General features: G+C 36.5%; 1 protein-coding gene across 1 annotated transcript; it reads right to left on the bottom strand.

Annotated features, from left to right (window-relative positions):
• Nucleotides 1-5,798: 5,798 nt before the first annotated feature.
• LOC131970350 (gap junction delta-2 protein) lies at nucleotides 5,799-6,902 on the bottom strand. The gene has a single exon (XM_059331726.1). The coding sequence runs from the start codon at nucleotides 6,900-6,902 to the stop codon at nucleotides 5,799-5,801; it is 1,104 nt and encodes a 367-aa protein (XP_059187709.1).
• Nucleotides 6,903-23,113: the final 16,211 nt, after the last annotated feature.

The raw sequence follows: 23,113 nt of genomic DNA, 5'->3' as shown, positions 1-23,113 counted from the left end.
ATTTATTATTAATCTTATTCATCCAATATTGATGCAGCAATGAAAAAAATATTCATATAACATTCATGTGGGTCCCAGCACATTTACTTTACTACATCAAAATCAGATGGTAAAGGCATAGTGTGGAGGAAGATCAACTGTTGCAACAGCAGAGAAGTGAACAGAATGGAATGAGCAAGTGATAATAAGCAGGCTGAGAACTGGCATACCTACCTGAATAGTACATGCTGTTTCACAGAAAAACAGCCAACAGTCATCTCCTTCCTTTGGGTTCCTGCTCACAAAGAAGTAGAACATTTTGAAATGTAAAGCACCTGAAAACCACAGGTGCTATACATTTCAATAAAACATCCTAAATTCAATAAAAGTAGTGATCATTACCTTACCATTACTATTTTTCCATGGTAAGAAACAACCCATTTGTTTGAGGCAATTAGATGAGAGAAGCCCCTATTTCTAATTTAAAAACATTTAAAAATGTGTCACATCACAAATATAATATTGTCACTGTATCACAGATATATACATAACATTAGCTTGGTAGAGACGTTTGTTGCATGTCAAACCCGTTTCTCTCCAACACACTTCCATTATGCCTCTATGCTGTCATCTGTCTAAAAAGGTGAAAAATGTAAAAGAAAAAAAAAGACATTTTAAAGATAAACATTAGCATATTCCATCATTTGACAACAAATGTCATCACACAAAGAATTATGTGGCTCTGGTTTCTTAACTGGTTTCAAAAACCGAAACTTGATAATTTGGTGTGTTTAATGTTTTCGCTACTTCACCCTATTTCAAACCAGAACTTAACATGTTGAGTAAACGCAAGCTTAGAGTGCCACGCATGGGGACTAACTGTCTCATAACATCTAAAATCAAATGTCATTATCAGTTATTCAGCTGACATTCAAAATCTCACATCTTCACATCTTCCAAGGTGTGCAACTGTGCAACATTTTTCTATCTGATTAAACCCTGAAACTTCCTGGTGAGTATTATTATTATTTATTTCATTTTATTTTATTTTTATGCACTCCATTTGTCACTGGAAAGTCACAATTTGCCTCATTGAAATTTGCTCATAGACATAGAAATAGGATGTGATGTCACGGGTCTGACTCTGGGATTAAAGAAATGTCTCACAGATAGAATTAAAATTTTATATCGAAACTTTAGAGTTGATATCAAATAAGAAATGTGAACGCACTCTCATACACTTTAAAAACTTATTTTCAGAAACCCCAGAATAATATAAAGGGAAGCGCCTTATGCCCTATGTGCCTTATTATGATATATATATATATATATATATATATATATATATATATATATATTTCTACTGATACTGTAACTGACATTTTTCTTTGTATGTCTTGTTTATATACTGAATGCCTGTATTTCCTCCATTGTTAATAAAGATCTGGAAAAAGAAGAAGAAGAAGAAAAAAAAAGAAATGTCTAACAGAGCAATGATACACAGTCTGCCAATAGATGGTATGGCACACTACAAGAACAATTCCATCTTAATTTCCAAACAAAAAATGAGGCAAAAAAATGAGAAGAGTCAAAGTTTATTATTATTTAGGACCTGAAACACAAAGTATTTTGACTTTGAACTCCATAAAACTGGAGAACTCACAAAGTCTTATTTTTAAAAAATCAATGAAACAGAGACCAGGATCAAAAGCACTGGATCCAACTATTCCCATCATGCAGCTTCATGGAGTCGTTTGTTAGACCCATCCTGCCTTGTAAATGTCTGCATTTGTCAAAACGTCTCACTTCATTTTGTAATCTTTCTGTTAAAAACGTGTGACCTCCAAGCACAAGCTCAGATAAACCTGATGACATCACTATTATCATCATTTTTTGAGGTATTTGAAATCCCCTAGAATCACAGAACATCATATAACTGGCTACAAAGGATTGACCACTATGAGTTAACTGATCTAGATTAAGCATTAAGTCCCCCTTTAACCAATGCAGGGAGCAATCAGCTGCCAAAGCACAAGACCACATATCTGTCCCGTTTCATAAAACAGAAAAAACATTTCCACCATTTAAAAACACATGACATTTTCACATTTTTGTGCTATTATAAGTCACACTACAATACAGCAGAAGTGGCATAGATATCTGGCACATACAGTGTAAGTATTTGGATACAAAGTAAGGTTTTAGCACCACTCCCCATTTAAAAACACAGCATAACTGTAGAAAACAAAGTCTTCATAGTTCATCAGTTTTGTGCCAGTAGCCGGTGGTAATTTTGTTAATATTTAAAACTAGAAAAGACACTGTAAAAATCTATAATTTTTCTATGGCACAATCCAGGGTCCATAACCACAACACACTTAATCCTTTTAAACATGTATGTCATGAATTAGTTTTAAAATTCCAAAAAACCAGCATGAATGGAATTCCATAATATTTTTGAAATACATTTTTATAAAAGTGTTGTTGCTGTTGTTGTTTTTTTTTCTTTTATTGCTGGTAAAGAAAGTGAATAAAAAGTAAAAACAAGATTTCTTTGCCATATTAGAAAATAAGCTATACACTGACAGTTATCTATTCCATTACTACAAAAGCCGCTCTACCTAAATGCAAAAGAACAAAAACACCACTCAACAAACTTAACATCCTCTTATACATTTGTGTGGATGTAAAAATATGAATCCTCATACAGCCAGATAAACAGATAAAAAGTAACACAACAAATATACTTAAAAATGCCAGATTTTTTAGTTTGCTGTTGGTGTTCATGATGCAGTGCTTATGACACTAAAGGGCAAATACACAAAGAAGAGATTGCGGCTGCTGATAGCACCATGAATTGCAAATTACTTGCAACCGCAATTTGCACCATCATGAGGTCTGACTTACCACATATTTACACATGATTTGAATTATCCAAGTGGTGGAGTATAAATGCGCTTGAGGTTAAAGTGTGTGTTGTGAGTGGTGAAGCACTGAATAACTCCAAATCTGACACGTACTTGAGCTTGAGCTGTTTTAAAAAAAAAAAAAAAAGATTAGACTTGGTTAATTTAATCCTCTGGGGTCTATGATCATGCTGGCGTCATCAGATAATGCAGTTTTTTCAAAGCGCCATAACAAAAAAGAAGGTCATGGCACGCTGCTGTCGACTTCACTCCAAATTACAAACTTGAAATTTTCTCCAGTTTTTTGTTTAGGGGACGAGGCAGGCATGGCATTTTGTAAAAATGGAAAGAAGGGGACTAATAATCTAACACTGTAATAAAATAAACATGTAATAAACATGTTTTTTGGTAATTTGTGTATAGTGTCATTATATTTGAATTTTACCTTTATATGTTCATATTTGCAACCTTCAGGTCAGGAAAGCATATTTGTGGTTTTTATTGTCATAAATAGTATAATTTTATTTCATATTTCATGATTTTTGTGTATTTTCGGGCTCAATATGTTAATAAAGTGGGTAAAGTAAAAAAAAAAATTGTCAGATCATGTTGAAGTTGTGCTGAGAAAATACCAAATACCAAACATGGGTATAGTAAATCTTATGTGGTATATGAAGAGCAAACAGACTGAGTCCCCAGAGGGTTAACCACAAAGATAAATATGTCTTCAGAGATGACAGAGACACAGTGTGTATTTATGCACAAGGCACAACAGCAGGTCTCCATTGGTTATTTAAATGTCCAGAGTCAGACCAGCCAATTGGTCAGGACCTGACATTAATTAAGGCCACAAGGCGCCTACCTGGTACACTGCAAAAAAAGAAAAGTTGGGTGAACTCATAATTTCAAGGCAACAAACTTCGATAAAATTTTAAGTTGGACAATTAAACTAAATATTTTAAGTTTTGTCTTTGAGTTTGCTCAACTCTGAATTTCTCTGGCACGATTGTAACGCCACTATGAATGTCAGCTAATGTTGTGACCACAATTTTGAGTTAGCATTGATACGCTAATGGCTACTCTTGTAGCTGTAACAAGCAGCGCCGCTAGCATCAGTTAGCCACTTGCATCAGTTAGCCGCTAGCATCAGTTAGCCGCTAGCTTTTGCTAATGACCAAATTTCACAACAAAGAAATAAGAGTTAGCAGAACTATTGTCCCTTGTTGTGAACCCCAACTTAAAGATATAAGTAACAACAACTCACAAACTTGTTTTTGAACATACAACTGGCTTCCTTTGTTGTGCTAACTTACATTATTGCCCTAAATGTCAGTAATTTATATTTCCAAGTTTTACCAACTTAAATCACTGTTTTAGGCCAAAAAACACAAGTTGACTTTTTTGCAGTGTAGGAGGCCCGGGGGAAAACCTAGAATGTGGGGAGGGATTATGTCTCTCCTGTGGCCTGGGAACGCCTCATGATCCCCAGGGGGAGCTGGACGCTGTGGCTGGGGAGAGGGAAGTCTGGAATACTTTGCTTAACTTGCTGCCCCCGCGACCCGGCCCTGGATGAGAGGATTAAAATGAATGGATGGATTGATTGCTGTCTATAATATTTGGCATTGGTAACTACAGTGTGGTTATAATATAAGGAATTAGGTGGGTTATGCTGGGAAAAAAACAACAAAATTGTTCAAACCAGTTCAAACCAAGGTTATTATAGTTAACGAAAACTAACGAAATTACGAAAACTAGAATTGAAAAAGAAAAAATTCATTAACTGAAATAAAAATAAAAACAAGTTTTTTTTTTGTTTTGTTTTTTAAAGATAACTAACTGACACTGTAAAACGAACTAAAATTATAGTGAAAATGTCCTTCGTTTTTGTCTTTGTCAACTTTTTTCATATGTAAACCTTTTTGGTTGATATGAAACCTTTTTCATCTATCTGGTTTTATGACTTAATAAACGTATTGTTACTGAGATGGATAAGACAAAGGAAATTAAAGCAACATTTATTGTGACCTTATTAAATCTTGCATCTAACAAATAGCCCATGACAAAAAAACTAAAACTAATAAAAACTAGCAAACACACTCTAAAAACTCATTAAAATTAACTGAATTTGAAAACAAAAATTGACAATGAAATTAAAACTAATGGAAAAAAAAACTATTATAACCTTGGTTCAAACCAGTCTTCTTTCTAGGTATGTAGTATGAATGTTGGTGATAAGAATATTGATGTGTCAATTTCGGAAAGTAACAAAAACTTTCTGACAAAATGGAATGACAAAATGAAAAATGAATGCATTACAACAGAGCACACTCCATCCACTACCAAGGACTGTGAGCTCTTGAGTTCCTTCTTCTTCCTCTCCCAGAAGTTTAATTGCGATTCAATGCCGTTATTGCCTCAACATTACATTGGTTTCTTGTATACTTACTGCATGCTACATGGGGAGTACAATAACTATATATCATGGACACGAAGGAAAGACCTTCATCCCTCACTGTGATACTTTAAACACTTGCATTGCATTAAAGTAGTGAATCTGGGAGAAAGTTGCTTTTATCCCCCCACTTTTTTCTCGTAAATCTGCGATTTTTTTCGCGTAGATTTGCCACTTTAAATCTCTTAAATCTGCAACATTTTTTCTTGTAGATTTGCCACTTTAATCTAGTAAATTTGCTACTTTTTTCTCGAAAAATTACCTGAAGTTACCAAATATAGTTCTTTGCCTGATAAAGGGTTAAGAATTTCAGGTGATACATTTTTACCACAACAATTAATGAAACAGACATTGTATAGTTAAAATTGTATACATTAACATTTTAATTGGTACATTTCAGACCTCAGATGCCACTTTCTTAGCTTGTTTTTCACAAAGTTTATGGCAGAAAAATAAAACTCTCAAAGCCAAGACTTCTTAGTCCGTCCCAGCCTGGCCATGTTGGCCAGCTTGACCTTTACTTTGTCTCTGCTATCTGGACTTCTCTTGGACGTGCACTCCACAGTTGAGTCTGTCTCAAAGGAGATAGCAGGGCCATGTGTGAGCAGACCCCTTGTCTTCTCTGGGGCCATGGCTGCTGGGGTCTGCAGGACCAGCTGGCCCCTCAGAGAATGCCTGAGCTGCAGTAGGAGGGGGTTGTGGTTTGAGTACAGTCGAACTGTGTCCCTCTCCTGACTGCAGCAGGTGGAGCAGGCTGAGCAGAGGATACGGAAAATATAGACCCAGCCCAGGTAGTGGAGCTCTGCGATGTTGAGCACAAAGCATCCCAGGCTGATGCTGAACATGAAGTTCAAAAAGATGGTTTTCTCAGTGGCACGTGACACAAAGCAGTCTGTACGAGTAGGGCAAGGGTAGGTCTCACATCGGTACAGGTGAGGCACCTCAAACCCGAACAAGAAGTACTGACCCACCAGGAAGCTGATCTCCATGACGGATCGAAGCAACACATGAAGAATGTAGATGAGCAGAACCTGGTTGGACTGCTGGGTGGGATCCTCTCCTACTTCTCCATAATCCTTCTCCAGAGAGCTTTGCTCTACTCCTTCATTCTCCTTGGCATCCCATTCCTGGGTGTAATGATGACAGTATGAGGGCATGTTGACTCTCAGGGCCTCCATACAATCCTTTCCCCTGTGCCCATGTCTCTGTCCAGGAGACCTCTGGGCCACTACCTGTGCCCTCTGGCCATCCTTCTCATCCTTAGCAATTTTATGCAGAACAAAAACAATGTAGAAGATGGATGGGGTGGAGACCAGCACAATTTGAAAGACCCAGAAGCGTAGATGTGAAACAGGAGCAAAGGTGTCATAACAGACGTTGTTGCATCCGGGCTGCTGGGTGTTACAGGTGAACTTGGACTGCTCATCACTGTAGACGGCGTCACCCACTAAGGCCACCAGCAGTATACGGAAAATGAGCAGCATAGTGAGCCAGATCTTGCCTATCACTGTCGAGTGGTTTTGGACCTCGGACAGGAAGCGACCAAGTATGGACCAGTCACCCATGGCTTCACCTTAGAGAGAAAGTAAAACAATAATGTCAACAATGTTAACCCTCTGGAGTCTCCAAAATCACCAAATCCACACTTCTTCATGACATCCAGACTAGAAAACAAAGCAGCGTGGAGACCTACTGTAAATTTACCTCTAAAGTTAAAGTAAATATATATATATATGATTGTAGGCTTTTACAGTTCAAGAGTCACAACTGTTATTACTTTTTGAAACAGATCGCTTCTTGTTTGCAGTCTATTGACTGCTGCCACTGAAATAGCGAAACCAGACAGACTGGGAGCCAGCTGAGTGACAAAATACAATATAAATTCCATCTTTATGGATTAAATCAATGTTGAATATCGTGTTTAGATTCTTGCAACAAATATCAATAGCAAGAGTTTATCGTCTATGAGTGCCATAGACAAGTTCACGAACATCACTGTAAACAAGAAGCATATCCATATGAATTACTTCTTGTCGCTAAACAGATGTAGCTTTCAAAATAAGAGCACATTGAAGTGTTAACAGAATCCACCACATAATTTACAAGAAGACTGTAAAAATATGATGCCTTAAAGGTCCCCTATTGTGAAAAATGTGTTTTTTCTGGCATATACGTATGCTTTCCAGTCATCCTTCAGCCAACCAGACCTGTGCATGTGAAATGCTGAAGCCCCTGATACGGGTGCTATTAGCATAAACAGGTGAATAATTACTCCCAGGGGCGAGATTATATCATATTCATCAAGAACAAACAAAATGCAAAGATTTGAACAAGAGCAGCTCATTAAATCAACAAACACAGTGGATGCCCAATACTCAATACCCCGAACCCTGAACTTTATAAAAGGAAATTCGACCTGCAAACACAGTACAATTTATCAAAAGACAGAAAAAAATTGTTAAAATCACATGGATATGTATATGAATTTGGAGAAAAAGCTGGCCACCTCTTAGCCCACCAGCCCAAATGTCAATCTGTTGCCCAACAAATCCCACAAATAAAGAAACCAAATGGTGAATTAACTATTGATGTCCAGTCCTACTTGATTTGGATATAGACTATTTTTCCTGTGGGTCTAAAGACATTACAGAGTGTGGCTCTTACAAACCCATCTCCCTTTTAAACAGCAATGAGAAGATCTTAGCTAAAACCCTTGCCCTACTCTTAGAAACCACAATGAGCGACGTAATCTCTGCTGACCAAACTGGTTTCATGCCAGGGCGACACTCCGGTACAACTCACGCAAAGTCTCAATAACTACAAATGGCAGGCAGTAGCAGTACTTTACGTTGTCCAGGGCAACTCGTCAGGGTTGTACAATCAGCCCACTGTTATTTGCCTTGGCCATAGAGCCCTTATCCATTACACTCAAATCATCAGGATGAATTAGTGGCATTTTTAGAGGAGGAGAAGAACATAGATTATCTTTATATGCCGATGATTCGTTATTATATGTATCAGACCCTATTCTCAATTTACCTCATATTACCCATGCTCTATTAAAATTAGATACATTTTCTGGATATAACTTAAACTAACCATTCAAAATGTATAAAAATGGCTGTAAATATTTGGGTATTAATGTCACAAGAGATGTGCCATTATCAGAAAAAACTTTTCTCCTCCGCTTGAAAAAATGCAATTTGATCTGAAGACATGAAAAACACTCAATTTATCCTTGGCAGGAAAAGTAAATTGTATTAAGATGAATGTACTCCCAAAATTCTTGTACCTGTTTCAATGTATTCCACTTTACCTACCTAAATATTTCTTTAAATGTATTGATAAAGCTGTCACCTTGTTCATATGGAATGGTAAGAAACCCAGGCTTCGTTTAGAACTTCTACAGAGGCCTAAATCTTCCCAATCTTTGCAATAACTATTGGGCTGCAAATATTAAGAAAAAATCTATTTTGGTTTCAAATCCCAGATACAGACCTCAATAACTCTTGCAGCCCTGGTCACCTCCAGTATCTCCGTTTCCATCACAAACTTCTCAAATAATCCAATCATTAATTATTTCAAGGTATGATCTCAATTCAGACAAAAAATTGGGTTTTAAACATCTTTTTAACATAAGAACTATATGTAACAACCACCTCTTCCATCCAGCCAGAACAGACATGGTGTTCTCTCTTTGGCAAAGAAAAGGCATCAACTGAGCACCACAGTTCCATGTGTGTAAAAGTATAATATTGACAACCATTAGTTTTACAAAATAATTTGACTCAAAGTCCTCTCACTAACTTTTTCTTTAGCTTTGAACTTCAGCTTTCCAGCTTTTGTTATGTTGTAACAGTGTGAATGAGGTTCTATGTATCTTCTGTCACATTATCAACCAGAGGTCAGTGGACAGCTGGAGAAATACCAAAGAGGACATATCATATCTGACAACAGTGACAGGGGTAACCATCCCCTGAATTAAATCTTATACTTGGGTCATGTGATACCTTATCAAGCTCCACAACAACTGAAAACTCCATCCCCTTAAATTCTGAACAAAACAAGTTTACTGACCCACAGCTCACCATTTCACCATTCCATGTGTTCTTCTGCTCTTCAATTGAAGTTATGTGGTGGTCAAACTATGATGATAGCTGATATAATGATGATGAAGTTAAGGTCTTGTAGTGTGACTTATTGTGTTATCACTTGTATCCTCCATTCCTTTATGTATTATTATGAGATGGAAGCTAAATCAAGCAGAGACATAAATACAGCTTCCTTTTGGCAGCTACAAACCAAACTGGATTCTTCCCCAACCTTGTTTTTTTGCTTTCTTTTCAAACTGCACTATTATAGATTAATTTGGATTTCAAAACAGTTTTCAAATGATTCAATGCATTGTTGTTATACATTGCATTACATACTTTCCTTTAATTTGCCAGGAATTGCATCCTGTTGAGGAATTATTATTATGTCGTTCTTTATTTTCCACAACCTAACAAGTTTTGAAGGTAATTTGGTACATCTTTAATTAATAAACCGGTTGCAGAACTTCAAGTACCCAAAATCTCTGAAGGGTTGCTGAGTAGATCCCATGGTGTAAAAAAATGTGTGTGTGTGTGTGTGTGTGTGTGTGTGTGTGTGTGTGTGTGTGAATTTTTAACTTATCGTCAATCTCATTCTTTCTGAGACAAGGTTAGATAATCTACTTTGTATGATACAGTACGGAACTTGAGAAGATAGTAAAAATAAATGAAGTGTAACTGAATGCAATTTGAACTCACCTTTATGTGAACTTGAGCTTTCCAGAATAGATCCTTACAAAGTAGCCTTTGCCATGCAGTTTGCATGGCTATTTTTAATCTTAAAGTGTTGACTAAATGAATCCTGTTGAGTGTAGTAGGAGAGAATAGGCTGACGACACATATTGAGCTAGTCTATCCGAAACTGGCATTGTGCTATGGCGTTACAAAGGCTGGCAATGTACAGTGCAACAAAGTGTGTGTAGGGGGTGTCATTTTGTGAACAGCCGGGAACAGTCAAACAAAAAGCATATGGAACAAGCTAGAAAGGGGACACAATGCAGGCTTATGCAAAGGTTCTGTATTTAGCCAGCTCAAAAACAATGTTCTATTATTCTAAGGAATAATTCTACATATAGAATAGATTTTAAAATCTTACTGCTGGTCTACAAAGCACTGAATGGTCTCGGACCAAATGACATGCTTGATCTGCTACCTTTCTACGAAGCATCCAGACCCCTTAGGTCATCTGGAACTGGCTTGTTGCGTGTCCCAAGAACAAGAACTAAGCGGGGTGAGGCAGCTTTCAGTTATTCTGCTCCTCACCTGTGGAACAAACTACCTGTAGATCTGAGGTCTGCCCAAACGCTCAGCTCCTTTAAATCAGGACTAAAAACACTATTGTTTACTGCAGCGTACTCTTAACTTTAACACTTATCTGCTATACTGCCCTTACTTTTTAACTACACAATGTTTGACTTGTGCTTTTTATTATTTTATCTCTTTTTTATCCTGCTGTATCTTATTTTATCCTATTTATATTTTTATTTCTATTTCCCTGTTTTAATTGACTGTTTTTACTGTTTTCAATTGTGTCTTGCTGTTTTTAATGTGTATGTAAAGCACTTTGAATTACCTTGTGTTGAATTGTGCTATACAAATAAACTTGCCTTGCCATGCCTTGCCTTGCCTTACATTTCCCCTTTTTCTCCAGATGATGTCTCAGTAATTTCAGATCTGAGCATATTGAAGTTTCAGCTGCAGTCACTGTAGCTCTCTATTCAACCAACATACATGTGGCTCAGCTTTATCCATGAGTATCAAAATCCCACTTCAAGTACTGTAGATCATAAAATAGTCAATTAAAATATATAAAGAATGACCTCTGAACAGACTTCTTGTTCGTTGTAACTATACATTGCAAAAATGCTGCATCTGGGAATCCAGTCCTTTTCCAGAAACAGTAATCACAGTTATTATCCCCTGTGTCTGAAGTGATTGTTTTAATGATTATTGCACATAAAATATTGAGGATCTTTACCAGCACCTGCTCCACGGAATCACCTGCAGCCCCTTAACCCTTTATCGGGTGAAGAACTATATTTGGTAACTTCAGTGGATATCAAAATGGGGTCCCCATGTCTCTCTGTTTGGTCGTAGAACCACGTGGATTTCTAATCAGCAAAGATCAGGCTACGTCACAGACGGTGACACCATGACATTTGAGAATATTTCGAGAAAAAAGTTGCAAATTTACTAGATTAAAGTGGTAAATCTACAAGAAAAAAAGTTGCAGATTTAAGAGATTTAAAGTGGCAAATCTGCACGAAAAAAGATTTACAGAACTTTTTTTCTCGCAGATTCACCACTTCAAATCTCATAAATCTGCGCAATTTTTTTCCCCTAGATTTGCCACTTGTAAACTTTTTTCTCAAAATATTACCCCCCTCCCCTGGGTCCGTATGTTTTTTTTTTTTTTTTTACACATTCTGGCAGTATGTAATATCCTCCAATATTCTCTAGGGTTGAAATTTGGAATTTGCAAGTATTTCAACGAGTGCCCCATTAAGGGTTAATTCACAATCCAACACAGAGGTACCTGGTCTAGAAGCAGTACATCAGTGACCAATCATGCAGATTTCTCTGGCTGGAATTCAATTGTCACTTTATGCAGATTTAGTGAAAGGATGGATTAGGTTCAGCATATTAGGACAAAACTCAACAATATGGGTCAGCCAGATGTGAACAACACCTGAATCAATGGTCAAACAGATTTAAATTTAAAGATGGAGAGTAGTCTAGCTCGAATGTAATTTGGGAAAATATTGCATACTTGATTTCTTTCTGTCAGACAAACCATTTCTGCATGAACCCTGGGATGGACAGTGTGGACAGGTATTTTTGTCTCCCTACACTGTAAAAAATGTCTGTAGATTTTACGGTGAAAAACTACTAAACCATGACAAAAGACCGTAAAATGATAAATGGGTTAATTCAGTTTCAGTAACAGTGAAACACCGTAAATGTATATATCAGCCAAAACAATATTTTTTTTAATTTATTTTAACTACATTACTATGTGTTTAACACACTGGCACTGTGTTTGTAGCAAAAATATATTGTAATATATATACAAGCCATCATTTTTTGCATTTATATTTTGTAAAAATACTTTTTCTAACTGTTAAATGTACTAAACACCATAAATCTAACATAAATATACTGTAATATTTAATGGTAAAATCTTTAATTTATGCACCATTTATAAAGTATTTTCTTGTCAATTATACGGCAGAACAGCGTTTCTTTTGATGAAAAAACGTTTTATTTTTACATAAAAATATGGAATAAAATTACAATCTTAAACGTGAAATCAACAGTGCCAATATCTTTTATCGTAATGTTAGAAAAAGTTGCACCGTATTTATTACGGTAAAGTTCTGGCAACCACAGCTGCTGGTTTTTACCGTAAAAACAACAGGGTTTTTTTTTACAGTGTAGAGTAGACATGACTCCGCCTAAAACATCAAACTTTACTCTTTTTTCTCAGTAAAATTATATTTGAACTGTGATAGCATTTAATTAATTTCCATTCATATGGTCACAAAGTACTTGACCTCTGTCCAAACCTGTTATGAGTTCTCCATCATTGCATCAGTTTGAATGAGGTAGCATGTCCGTGTTAGCATTTAGTTTAAAGTACAGCTGTCTAAGATGAGCCTCACATACACTACTGGTCAAAAGTTTTAGAACACACCAACTTTTCCAGAATTTAATTGAAAATTATGCAGTTTAATGTCTCAGTGTTTTGAAAGTAAAAAAAAGATTCCAAATCGCATTTTATGTTGGACTAAAGGACTAAAAAAAGACACAAAATGACCAAAAAAAGACACAAAATGACCAAAAAAAGACACCAAAAGACACCAAAAGACACAAAATGACTAAAAAAAGACACAAAATGACCAAAAAAAGACACAAAATGACTTACAAAGACATGAAAAGAATTAAAAAATGGACAAAATAGCCCAAGACTCCATAGAGTTAAGTTGTTAACCCATTTCTTGTTCCCTGAAAAAGGCCTACTTGTATAATTCTGAAATGTACATTATTTTTCAGTTTTGGTTAAGCTTACCTTTTTATTTACCTCTGGCAGTTCACCACTTACCTTTGTACCCTCCCTAGCTGTTCATTTGACTTGAACTGCTTGAATTTCAATAAAAAACTGGAAAAATTGGGGTGTTGTAAAACTTTTGACCAGTAGTGTAGTTGCTAGCATGGCTATATGCTTTAACATTTGTCTTGAGTTCATTGTGTATCACCTCAGAGGTTTTCCTGTTACTATGAGAAACAGAGTCCCTTACCTCACCTCGAGGCCATGTCTTGTTACATAGCCACCTTCTAAGTCAGTTAAATTTATTTATGCTTGACCTGTTTATATGAAACATGTCCGTTTTCATTATTTTCACCAGCCTAATCTTTCAGGTTGTGGAGGTGCATGAGCTGGCTGTGATTCACAGAGATCATTTTAAATGTTCCCCATACTCTCTTGGAAACATTTCCTCATTTGAATTACTTTTACGTGGTTATGTTATGATGTTTTATGATAAATGGCAAGGCCCCTTTGCTTTGTGTTTTAATCTACGGACCCCTTTAATCTAACCCTTTTTTATTCCGGAATCTTTTAGCTATAGTTATGCTTAGTTTTGATAGAAGTTAAATATTAGATGTATTTTTTTTAGCTCTATTTGACAGTGAGAGATAGAGTGAAAGGAGAGGCAGGTGAAGACAGAAAATGCTCAGGGCCGGATAACCACAGAGGTTAGGTGCTTTAAAGCCAAATATAAAGCATGGACGAGCATATTGAAAGTAATTATGGGTTATTGGTCTACCAGAAGAAGCGGAGGGAGTAACCCAGATACCCGAGACCTAGATACCCGACCAGCTCGGGCTGGAGACGAAAACCGGCTGCATCAAAATTGAAAGAGCTCACCACACCCTAGCTCCAAAGCCGGGACCAAACCAGCGATCATGATGATCCGTCCTAATGAGGTTCCACAACTTCGCTGACAAACAGAAGGTGTTGGATGACGCAAGACGCAGGGGGACCATGAAGTACCAGGAGGGATTCATTTTTCTTCTTTATAAAAAACCCAACATAAATGAGATTTTGTTTTTTACATTTTGTTTTTTTTCTTTTATTCATTTCGTTAAACTTACACTTTTTAACTTCAAAATATTCTCTTTTTTTTTTCTGAGCCAAATGATCTGGATCACTAAAAAGAGATCAAAATCCCATCACTAACATGGACCAACTTCAATACTGACAACGCCACAGCCTGTTGAGGGCCAGGAGGAACCCTTTAAACCCTGAAAACTTTTATTAATGTTGTGTGACCAACTCTGATTTTTCCCAAACAGGAACAATTAGCAGGAGGCGTGGATAGTACAGAACAAGTAGAATTTTATTAAGAAATTTAGTTTAAATCCCACTTAAAATATGAGAGGCAGTTTAAATTAGTAATGTGAATGTACATTGAATGCTCTATTTTTGTAAATAGTGAATAAAATAAATAAATAAATAAAGCAAATAAAAGTTTATATACCTATCGTTATTTTTCCTTAAAATAAAATAAAAATTTGATCACAAGAAAAATTTGTAAAAAAACAAAATTAATAGTAGACAGCACAGTTCCCCTTGAAGCAGGAAGGTTGGGTCGGCTCACACACACACACACACACACACACACCCACACCAGGAGGCAACTGTGAAAGAGAGAAAAAGGGAGACAGAAGGCCCGACACCACAACCACAACAACATGCACTACACACGTAACATCTATAAGATTAACTACAAAAATGTCATGCAGTGTGGGAGTTATACATACACACCACTACAGAGTGTCCACCCAGTACAGTCTCACCACAAGGAGGCAGTGTGGCGACGCAGACTTAGCCTTGTACAGTTTCAAGTTGTAGATACAGTTTTTCTCAGTCGCTTTGGTGCATTTCACACATCAATATTAACATTTGCACAACAGTTAGTTCAACCTCCACAACATTTAGTCATTTGTGCTCATCATAGTAGCAGTTTCTCATTCCTTACAACAAGTTACAAATGCTTTTGGACAGTCATCAAGTGCTTTCATACAACTCTCTGCTGTTTTATAACATTATCATTTGCTTATGTCATGTCAGTCAAAATTAACTATACTTGTGAATGCTGGATAGTCATTCCATATAAACAGTAATAATAATTTCATTGCTTGAGTCATTACACACAAAAATGTTGAACCAGTTGTCAAAATCTGTCAAGCAATATTTATACATTTTTCAAAATCTTTTTTTCTCCTGAAAATGTCTCCTAAATTGAAACACTTTCACTGATGAAGCATTAGTGAAGCATTAGTTGCCAATTCTACTCATAGCTGAGTCCCATAAACCCTCTTTACAAGCATATATGAACCATTTCTACAATACTGTGACACAGAAATGGAAGGTCAGCCTTGTGGAAGAGGGGTGAGGGCGCAGGGAGGAAGCGCTTTACACTACACACTACGCTCATTCACCCATTCACACACACATTCATACTGGTGGCCGAGGCTACCAGGGCACACTGGTGCCATCTGCCACCATTGGGAATTCATTCATGCATTCATTCATACACCGATGAGCGCAGCATTGGTGGGCGTTTTGGGGTTCAGCATCTTGCCCAAGGATACTTCGACATGTAGGCTGCCACGGTCAGGGACCCTTCCGGTCAGTAGGTGGCCGCTCTACCAATTGAGCCACAGCCGCCCCATCACAGCGGAGACCAGCAGACGGTGGATTCGTAACTCAAGCAGATACTTTCCACGCTGCATTGCCAGAGATGATATTGGCTGTGATGTAGATGAAACAATGTGGCCAGACAGAGAGGAACATCTGGATGTGCATGAATGATACTATGTACACTGCTGGTCAAAAGTTTTAGAACACACCAAGTTTTCCAGAATTTAATTGAAAATGATGGAGTTTAATGTCTCAGTGTACTCTAAAATTAATGCACATTTGCAATATTTAAAATTCTTTATTGAGCATGATAGTGTTTTGAAAGTAAAAAAAAGATTCAAAATCACATTTTATGACCAAAAAAAGACACAAAATGACAAAAAAAGGACACCAAAAGACACAAAATGACTTAAAAAAGACACAAAATGACCAAAGAAGACACAAAAAGACACAAAATGACTTACAAAGACATGAAAATAATTCAAAAATGGACAAAATTGCCCGAGACCCCATAGAGTTAAGTTGTTAACCCATTTCTTGTTCCCTGAAAAAGGCCTTCTTGTATAATTCTGTAATGTACATTATTTTTCAGTTTTGGTTAAGCTTACCTTTTTTATTTACCTCTGGCAGTTCACCACTTACCTTTGTACCCTTTCAAGCTGTTCATTTGACTTGAACTGCTTGAATTTCAATAAAAAACTGGAAAAATTGGGGTGTTCTAAAACTTTTGACCGGTAGTGTATGTTGTATGTTCAACTGAACATACAACATTAGGGCCTAATTTTCAATATGTACTGCAATATTGTTTACAGTTGTGTACAGCTCTACCCAAAGGGAGTTTATGTTTGTTGTAAATAAGGGTGTATTTCTTCTTTTGCACAATGATGTGAACAAATTAGAATTGCAAAGATCATATGCAGTAAATATATGAAACATACATATTCAGTGTGTTGTACTCAGTTACCTCACTAAATACAGTAATGTGTGACTTTACTGTAGTTTTCAAATGGCTGGTTAAATAGTATATAGTGCTGTCTGGAGCATTTTCAGGTAGCGTCACCAAGATCTGACTGTTTTGCATTGGAAAACATTTACATAGTAAACTGTCATAATGATAACATGACAGAGACATTTGACTATCTTGTTCATAAACATGGTGTCAGGACTTTTCATCTTTCAACTTTCATTGACATGAATACTTGCTTTTGAGGAAGGAACTATCCATTTTGAGCAAGTGACACGCTTCTGCAGGTTATCAACTAGGTTTTGCAGTTTGTACTAATTATTTTGTGAAAATATAAAGAGCGATGTGAGAAATGCACCAAAGCGACTGAGAAAAACTGTATACAGAGGGGGGAGAGCAACCTGTATTACAATTCCATCAAAGAGATTAGCCCCAATAGGCTCCTTACACTGGTATGTTACAGTTTTTTACAACAGATATGACCCATTGTTCAATACTTTTAACGCTTTTTCAAAACTCTTCACACAGTTACTACAACATCAGCCTGTGTGGACGATACAATTAACACAATTCTTCTTCTTTTGACACAAAATACACACATTTTACACATTTAAAATCAGTTTTAACTCCTTTTACACACAAGCTCAATCAAGACCAAAACAGTAGATGTTAACTGGTGAATTTTCAATTGCTTTCACACGGTTTGTCAAAACAGAAAACCTCATGTTCAAAACCAATGGATTGAAAATTACATTGATCACAGCTTCTGCTCCTTTTTCTTTTTGTCTATTTGGCAATACAGTGATGAATGACAGCTGATTTTTTTCCCTCTTTACTTTACTGTAAGTCATTTTCATTTGCAATACAGTAAAGTGTTTACTGCAAATCCTGTCACTCACTATCTTCTTCTTTCATAAACATTCTGCAAAGCTGCTCTGACACGGCTCGTTCACTTTCTGCACTGAGTGTTGTACAAAAAAGGACCAAAATTCATGGCCAACAAATGAAAAATGAAGAACATCATCACAAACATTGTCTCTATGGAGGCTATTTTGTCCATTTTTGAATCATTTTCATGTCTTTTCATGTCTTTGTATGTCATTTTGTGTCTTTTTTAGTCCTTCAGTCCAACATAAAATGTGATTTTGAATGTTTTTTTACTTTCAAAACACTATAATGCTCAATAAAGAATTTTACAGTAAATGTTGCAAATGTGAACAAAGGTCGCAAATACAACACATAAGAGGGTTCCATCCAGTTCTATCATTTGATACTAAATCTATTTGAGCTTGTCTCCAGTTTTACTTGGTATATCATCATCAAACTGAAACTGGCCTCATGGAGTTTACAGCCAGAACTTTAGAGGTAAATTTACAGTAGGGCTCCACGCTGCTTTGTTTTCTAGTCTGGATGATGAAGATGTCATGCTTTGGAGCTTTTGGAGACTCCAGAGGGTTAATTTACATGTATGATCAATACAATAATCTGTTGATTGTAAAAGAAAAAGGAAAAAAAGTAGATAAGAAACATGCAAAGTGATTCGGTTTTGTGTTCTTCCATCAGTTGTCAGTGTTTTTTATGACACGGTGCTGTGACTGACTAAATGTTTCTGTTGGAAGACAACGTGTGTCAGTGTTTTGGTAGATTTGGTCAATTGTGTTAGTGTATTATTGTATTTTGGAAGTGTGTGTCTGTGTTTAGTTACACTGGGTGATTTTGACCATGAAATTAACTGTTTGGGGGATTGAGTGTATCAAGTGTGATGTGCGTTAACAGTTTTGAAAAAGTTTTTAAGGTTCTGACAAACGGGTCATAGCGGTTGTGAAAAACTGTAACTGGTGAATTTTCAATTGCTTTCACACGGTTTGTCAAAACAGAAAACCTCATGTTCAAAACTAATGAATTGAAGATTACATTGATCACAGCTTCTGCTCCTTTTTCTTTTTGTCTATTTGGCAATACAGTAATGAATGACAGCTGATTTTTTTTTACCTCTTTACTCTACTGTAAGTCATTTTAATTTGCAATACAGTAAAGTGTTTACTGCAAATCCTGTCATTCACTATCTTCTTCTTTCATACGTAAACATTCTGCAAAGCTGCTCTGACACGGCTCGTTCACTTTCTGTACTGAGTGTTGTACAAAAAAGGACCAAAATTCATGGCCAACAAATGAAAAATGAAGAACATCATCACAAACATTGTCTCTATGGAGGCTATTTTGTCCATTTTTGAATCATTTTCATGTCTTTTCATGTCTTTGTAAGTCATTTTGTGTCTTTTTTAGTCATTCAGTCCAACATAAAATGTGATTTTGAATCTTTTTTTACTTTCAAAACACTATCATGCTCAATAAAGAATTTTACAGTAAATGTTGCAAATGTGAACAAAGGTCGCAAATACAACATATACGTAAGAGGGTTCCATCCAGTTCTATCATTTTATACTAAATATATTTGAGCTTGTCTCCAGATTTACTTGGTATATCATCATCAAACTGAAACTGGCCTCATGGAGTTTACAGCCAGAACTTTAGAGGTAAATTTACAGTAGGGCTCCACGCTGCTTTGTTTTCTAGTCTGGATGATGAAGAAGTCATGCTTTGGAGCTTTTGGAGACTCCAGAGGGTTAATTTACATGTATGATCAATACAATAATCTGTTGATTGTAAAAGAAAAAGGGAAAAAGTCGATTTGACACATGCAAAGTGATTGAGTTTGTGTTATTCCATCAGTTGTCAGTGTTTTTTATGACATTGTGCTGTGACTGACTAAATGTTTCTGTTGGAGACAACGTGTGTCAGTGTTTTGGTAGATTTGGTCAACTGTGTTAGTGTATTATTGTATTTTGGAAGTGTGTGTCTGTGTTTAGTTACACTGGGTGATTTTGACCATGAAATTAACTGTTTGGGGAATTGTGTGTATCAGGTGTGATGTGCGTTAACAGTTTTGAAAAAGTTTTTAAGGTTCTGACAAACGGGTCATAGCGGTTGTGAAAAACTGTAAAGTGAAACACAGTAAGGCATCAACCAAACTAAATTGATAAAAGAAAAGAAAAGGGAAAAATAACAGTAGAAAACAGTGGCTGGCCTGGTCCCCCTTTGAGAAAGCAAACAAAACACATGAGTTGCCAACACATTAGTCACAAGATTACCATATCTTGCACATAATGAAAACATTAATGAAAGTAATAAAATAAAGGCCTGATTTGCAATAATACACAAACTCCTTTAGCGCTGTGATGCAGGAGGATGGAGCGTTCCAGCCCTATGGGTCCAACGCTACTGATAAAAAAAAGAAAGCATTGTAAATATCACAAAGCTTCAACACATTAACATACTCAGATAGACCATGTATATCGTTTACCAGCATTTCCGTTTAATGGTGGTGATGTGACATCAGTTGTCAACTAAAACATACAAATAAACCGTCCTTAAAAAAGCAGACGGACTACTGAAGCTGTTCACAAGTTAAAGACGCGCAACATCCACCAGATGCATCAGTAGTGAACAGACAAGCAGTCGCATCAGCAAAAAAAAGGATAGCATTAGCCAAAACCATTCATTGATACATTGATACACCACCAGTACCGTCAGGGTGTTATTATATTATATATTGTTTTTTTATTTTATTTTATCTTTTTTATTTTATTTATTTTATCTTTTTCTTCTTCCCTCTCTTCTCACGTTTCTGGTGCTTCTTGCTTTGTTTGCCTATTTATTTTCATTGTGTTATATATATATGTGTGAGCCATGTTATATATATATATGTTATATAACATATATATATATATATATATATATACAGTACAGGCCAAAAGTTTGGACACACCTTCTCATTCAATGCGTTTCCTTTATTTTCATGACTATTTACATTGTAGATTCATCAAAACTATTAATGAACACATGTGTAATTATGTACTTAACAAAAAAGTGTGAAATAACTGAAAACATGTCTTATATTCTAGTAAGCAATGGGTGGTTACTTTGAGGAAGCTAAAATACAAGACATGTTTTCAGTTATTTCACAAGTTTTTTGTTAAGTACATAATTCCATATGTGTTCATTCATAGTTTTGATGCCTTCAGTGAGAATCTACAATGTAAATAGTCATGAAAATAAAGAAAACGCATTGAATGATAAGGTGTGTGTCCAAACTTTTGGCCTGTACTGTATATATATAAATATATGTTATATTATCTGCCTCTCATCCACATACACACATAAATTGCACATACACACACGCACATACACTTGTGATGCCTCTGTGCACATCGTTGTACATTTGTCTTTGTCTTTGTTGTTGTCTGCGCTGTATGTCTGCTGTCTTTACTTGTGGTCCACATGGTGTAGTAAAAATAAAAAATAAAAATAAAAAAGTACTGTCAGGGACATTTGCGCCTGGCTATCACCCTGTGCTAAAGGGAGAGTCCTCCCAACGAGGTGTGCTCAGCGAGAGGTAAAGGACTGACAACAATATTCTTCAGCACTGGATCTTAGATAAGGGCCCCTCAGTGATGGGGCAATAATGGAAAACATACCTCTGGACTTTCTCACCTGTCTTCTGCATTCCAAAGCCTTTGAAAGATTTTGGAAACCATTTCTTGACTATATTAATCAAAATCAAATCAATCAATCAAAATCAAAATTACTTAATTTATCCCCAAGGAGAAATTCAGTTAGTCTGGTAGAATCTCTGTTAGAATGAGACAGCCTGATGGCTGTAGGAGAGAAGGATCTTTTGTATCTCTCCGTCCTGCAACAGAGAGAGAGGAGCCGTCCACTGCTGTTTCTTTGGTCCATAAAGGTTTTGTGTAGCAGATGATCTGGGTATTTCAGGATGGACTAGAACATGTTGACAGGTCATCTCTCCACCACCTCCTCCAGTGTGTCCAACCTGGCTCCAACCACAAAACCAGCTCTTTAGACCAGTCTGTCCAACCGTCTTCATCTCTGTGTGTGATGCTGCCTCCCCAGCAGACTGCAGCATAAAACAACACACTACCACCACAGACTGATAAAACATCTGCAGCATCTTACTACAGATGTGCAGAGATCTGAGCTTCAAGAAGAAAAAGAGGCGGCTCTGCCCCTTTTTGTAGAGAGCGTCTGTGTTTAGGGACCAGTCCAACTTATTATCCAGGTATACACCTAGATACTTAGAACTTGGCACCACCTCCATGTCCACCCCACAGGCTGTTATTCACTGGCTGAAGGGGGGCTTGAACTTGCGGAAATCTCTGATCATTTCCTTAGTCTTTGAGGTGTTCAGTAGGAGATAGTTCTTGTGACTCCAGTCACTGAAGGCTTTTATCAGATCCCTAGTATTCACTGAAGCATTTGTATAAACAATTTTTTATTTTTTTATTTTCTTTAATTCAGCTCTCATTTTATTTCACTATGTACTGCATAACGTACCTGACACATTTACCTGGAACCCCTGGTATTGTTTGGGTTTTGTTTTTTGTTTTCTGACATTATTCCCAGATTGTTGTTGTTGTAAATTGAGGTTTCCACTCACTTAAAGGGACACAACCTGGACATTGTTCCCTCCTCTGCTTTTACTTTTGACAGCTGGATCTCTGTAATAAAGTTATCTTATGTGTTTTTGACCACAAGCTATTAAGAAAATGACCTCCTTCCACCTTCTGCTGCTATAGTGTTTACTTATTTAGTGAAAAACCTATGTCCACTTATCTAAAAGTGGTAAAAGATGGAAGATCCTCCAATGTAACGTCTAGCTCCATAGCAACGCTTTCTTGATGTCTTTTGGATGGAGGTTGATCACATTAGTTTATCCACTGTAAATAGTTCTATGCCCATTGATAAAAGAACTGTGGAACCTCTCCTTCTTACACCGTGGGTGTAACAGTCTGCTGCTGAAGAGCTACTCTACTAAAAGCAAGAAGTAATCTTTAGTCCGTCTACAAATGTCCAATCTGCAACCAGAAACGGTTACCTTTCATTTGAAAAACAATTTACAAAAGTCATTCAATCATATTATTTGAACTGAGGAGC

The sequence above is a fragment of the Centropristis striata genome, chromosome 4, assembly GCF_030273125.1.
Source record: "Centropristis striata isolate RG_2023a ecotype Rhode Island chromosome 4, C.striata_1.0, whole genome shotgun sequence".
NCBI lineage: Eukaryota > Metazoa > Chordata > Actinopteri > Perciformes > Serranidae > Centropristis > Centropristis striata.
The sequence above is the reverse complement of the archived record's forward strand: the minus strand, read 5'-3'. Positions and strand labels throughout refer to the sequence as shown.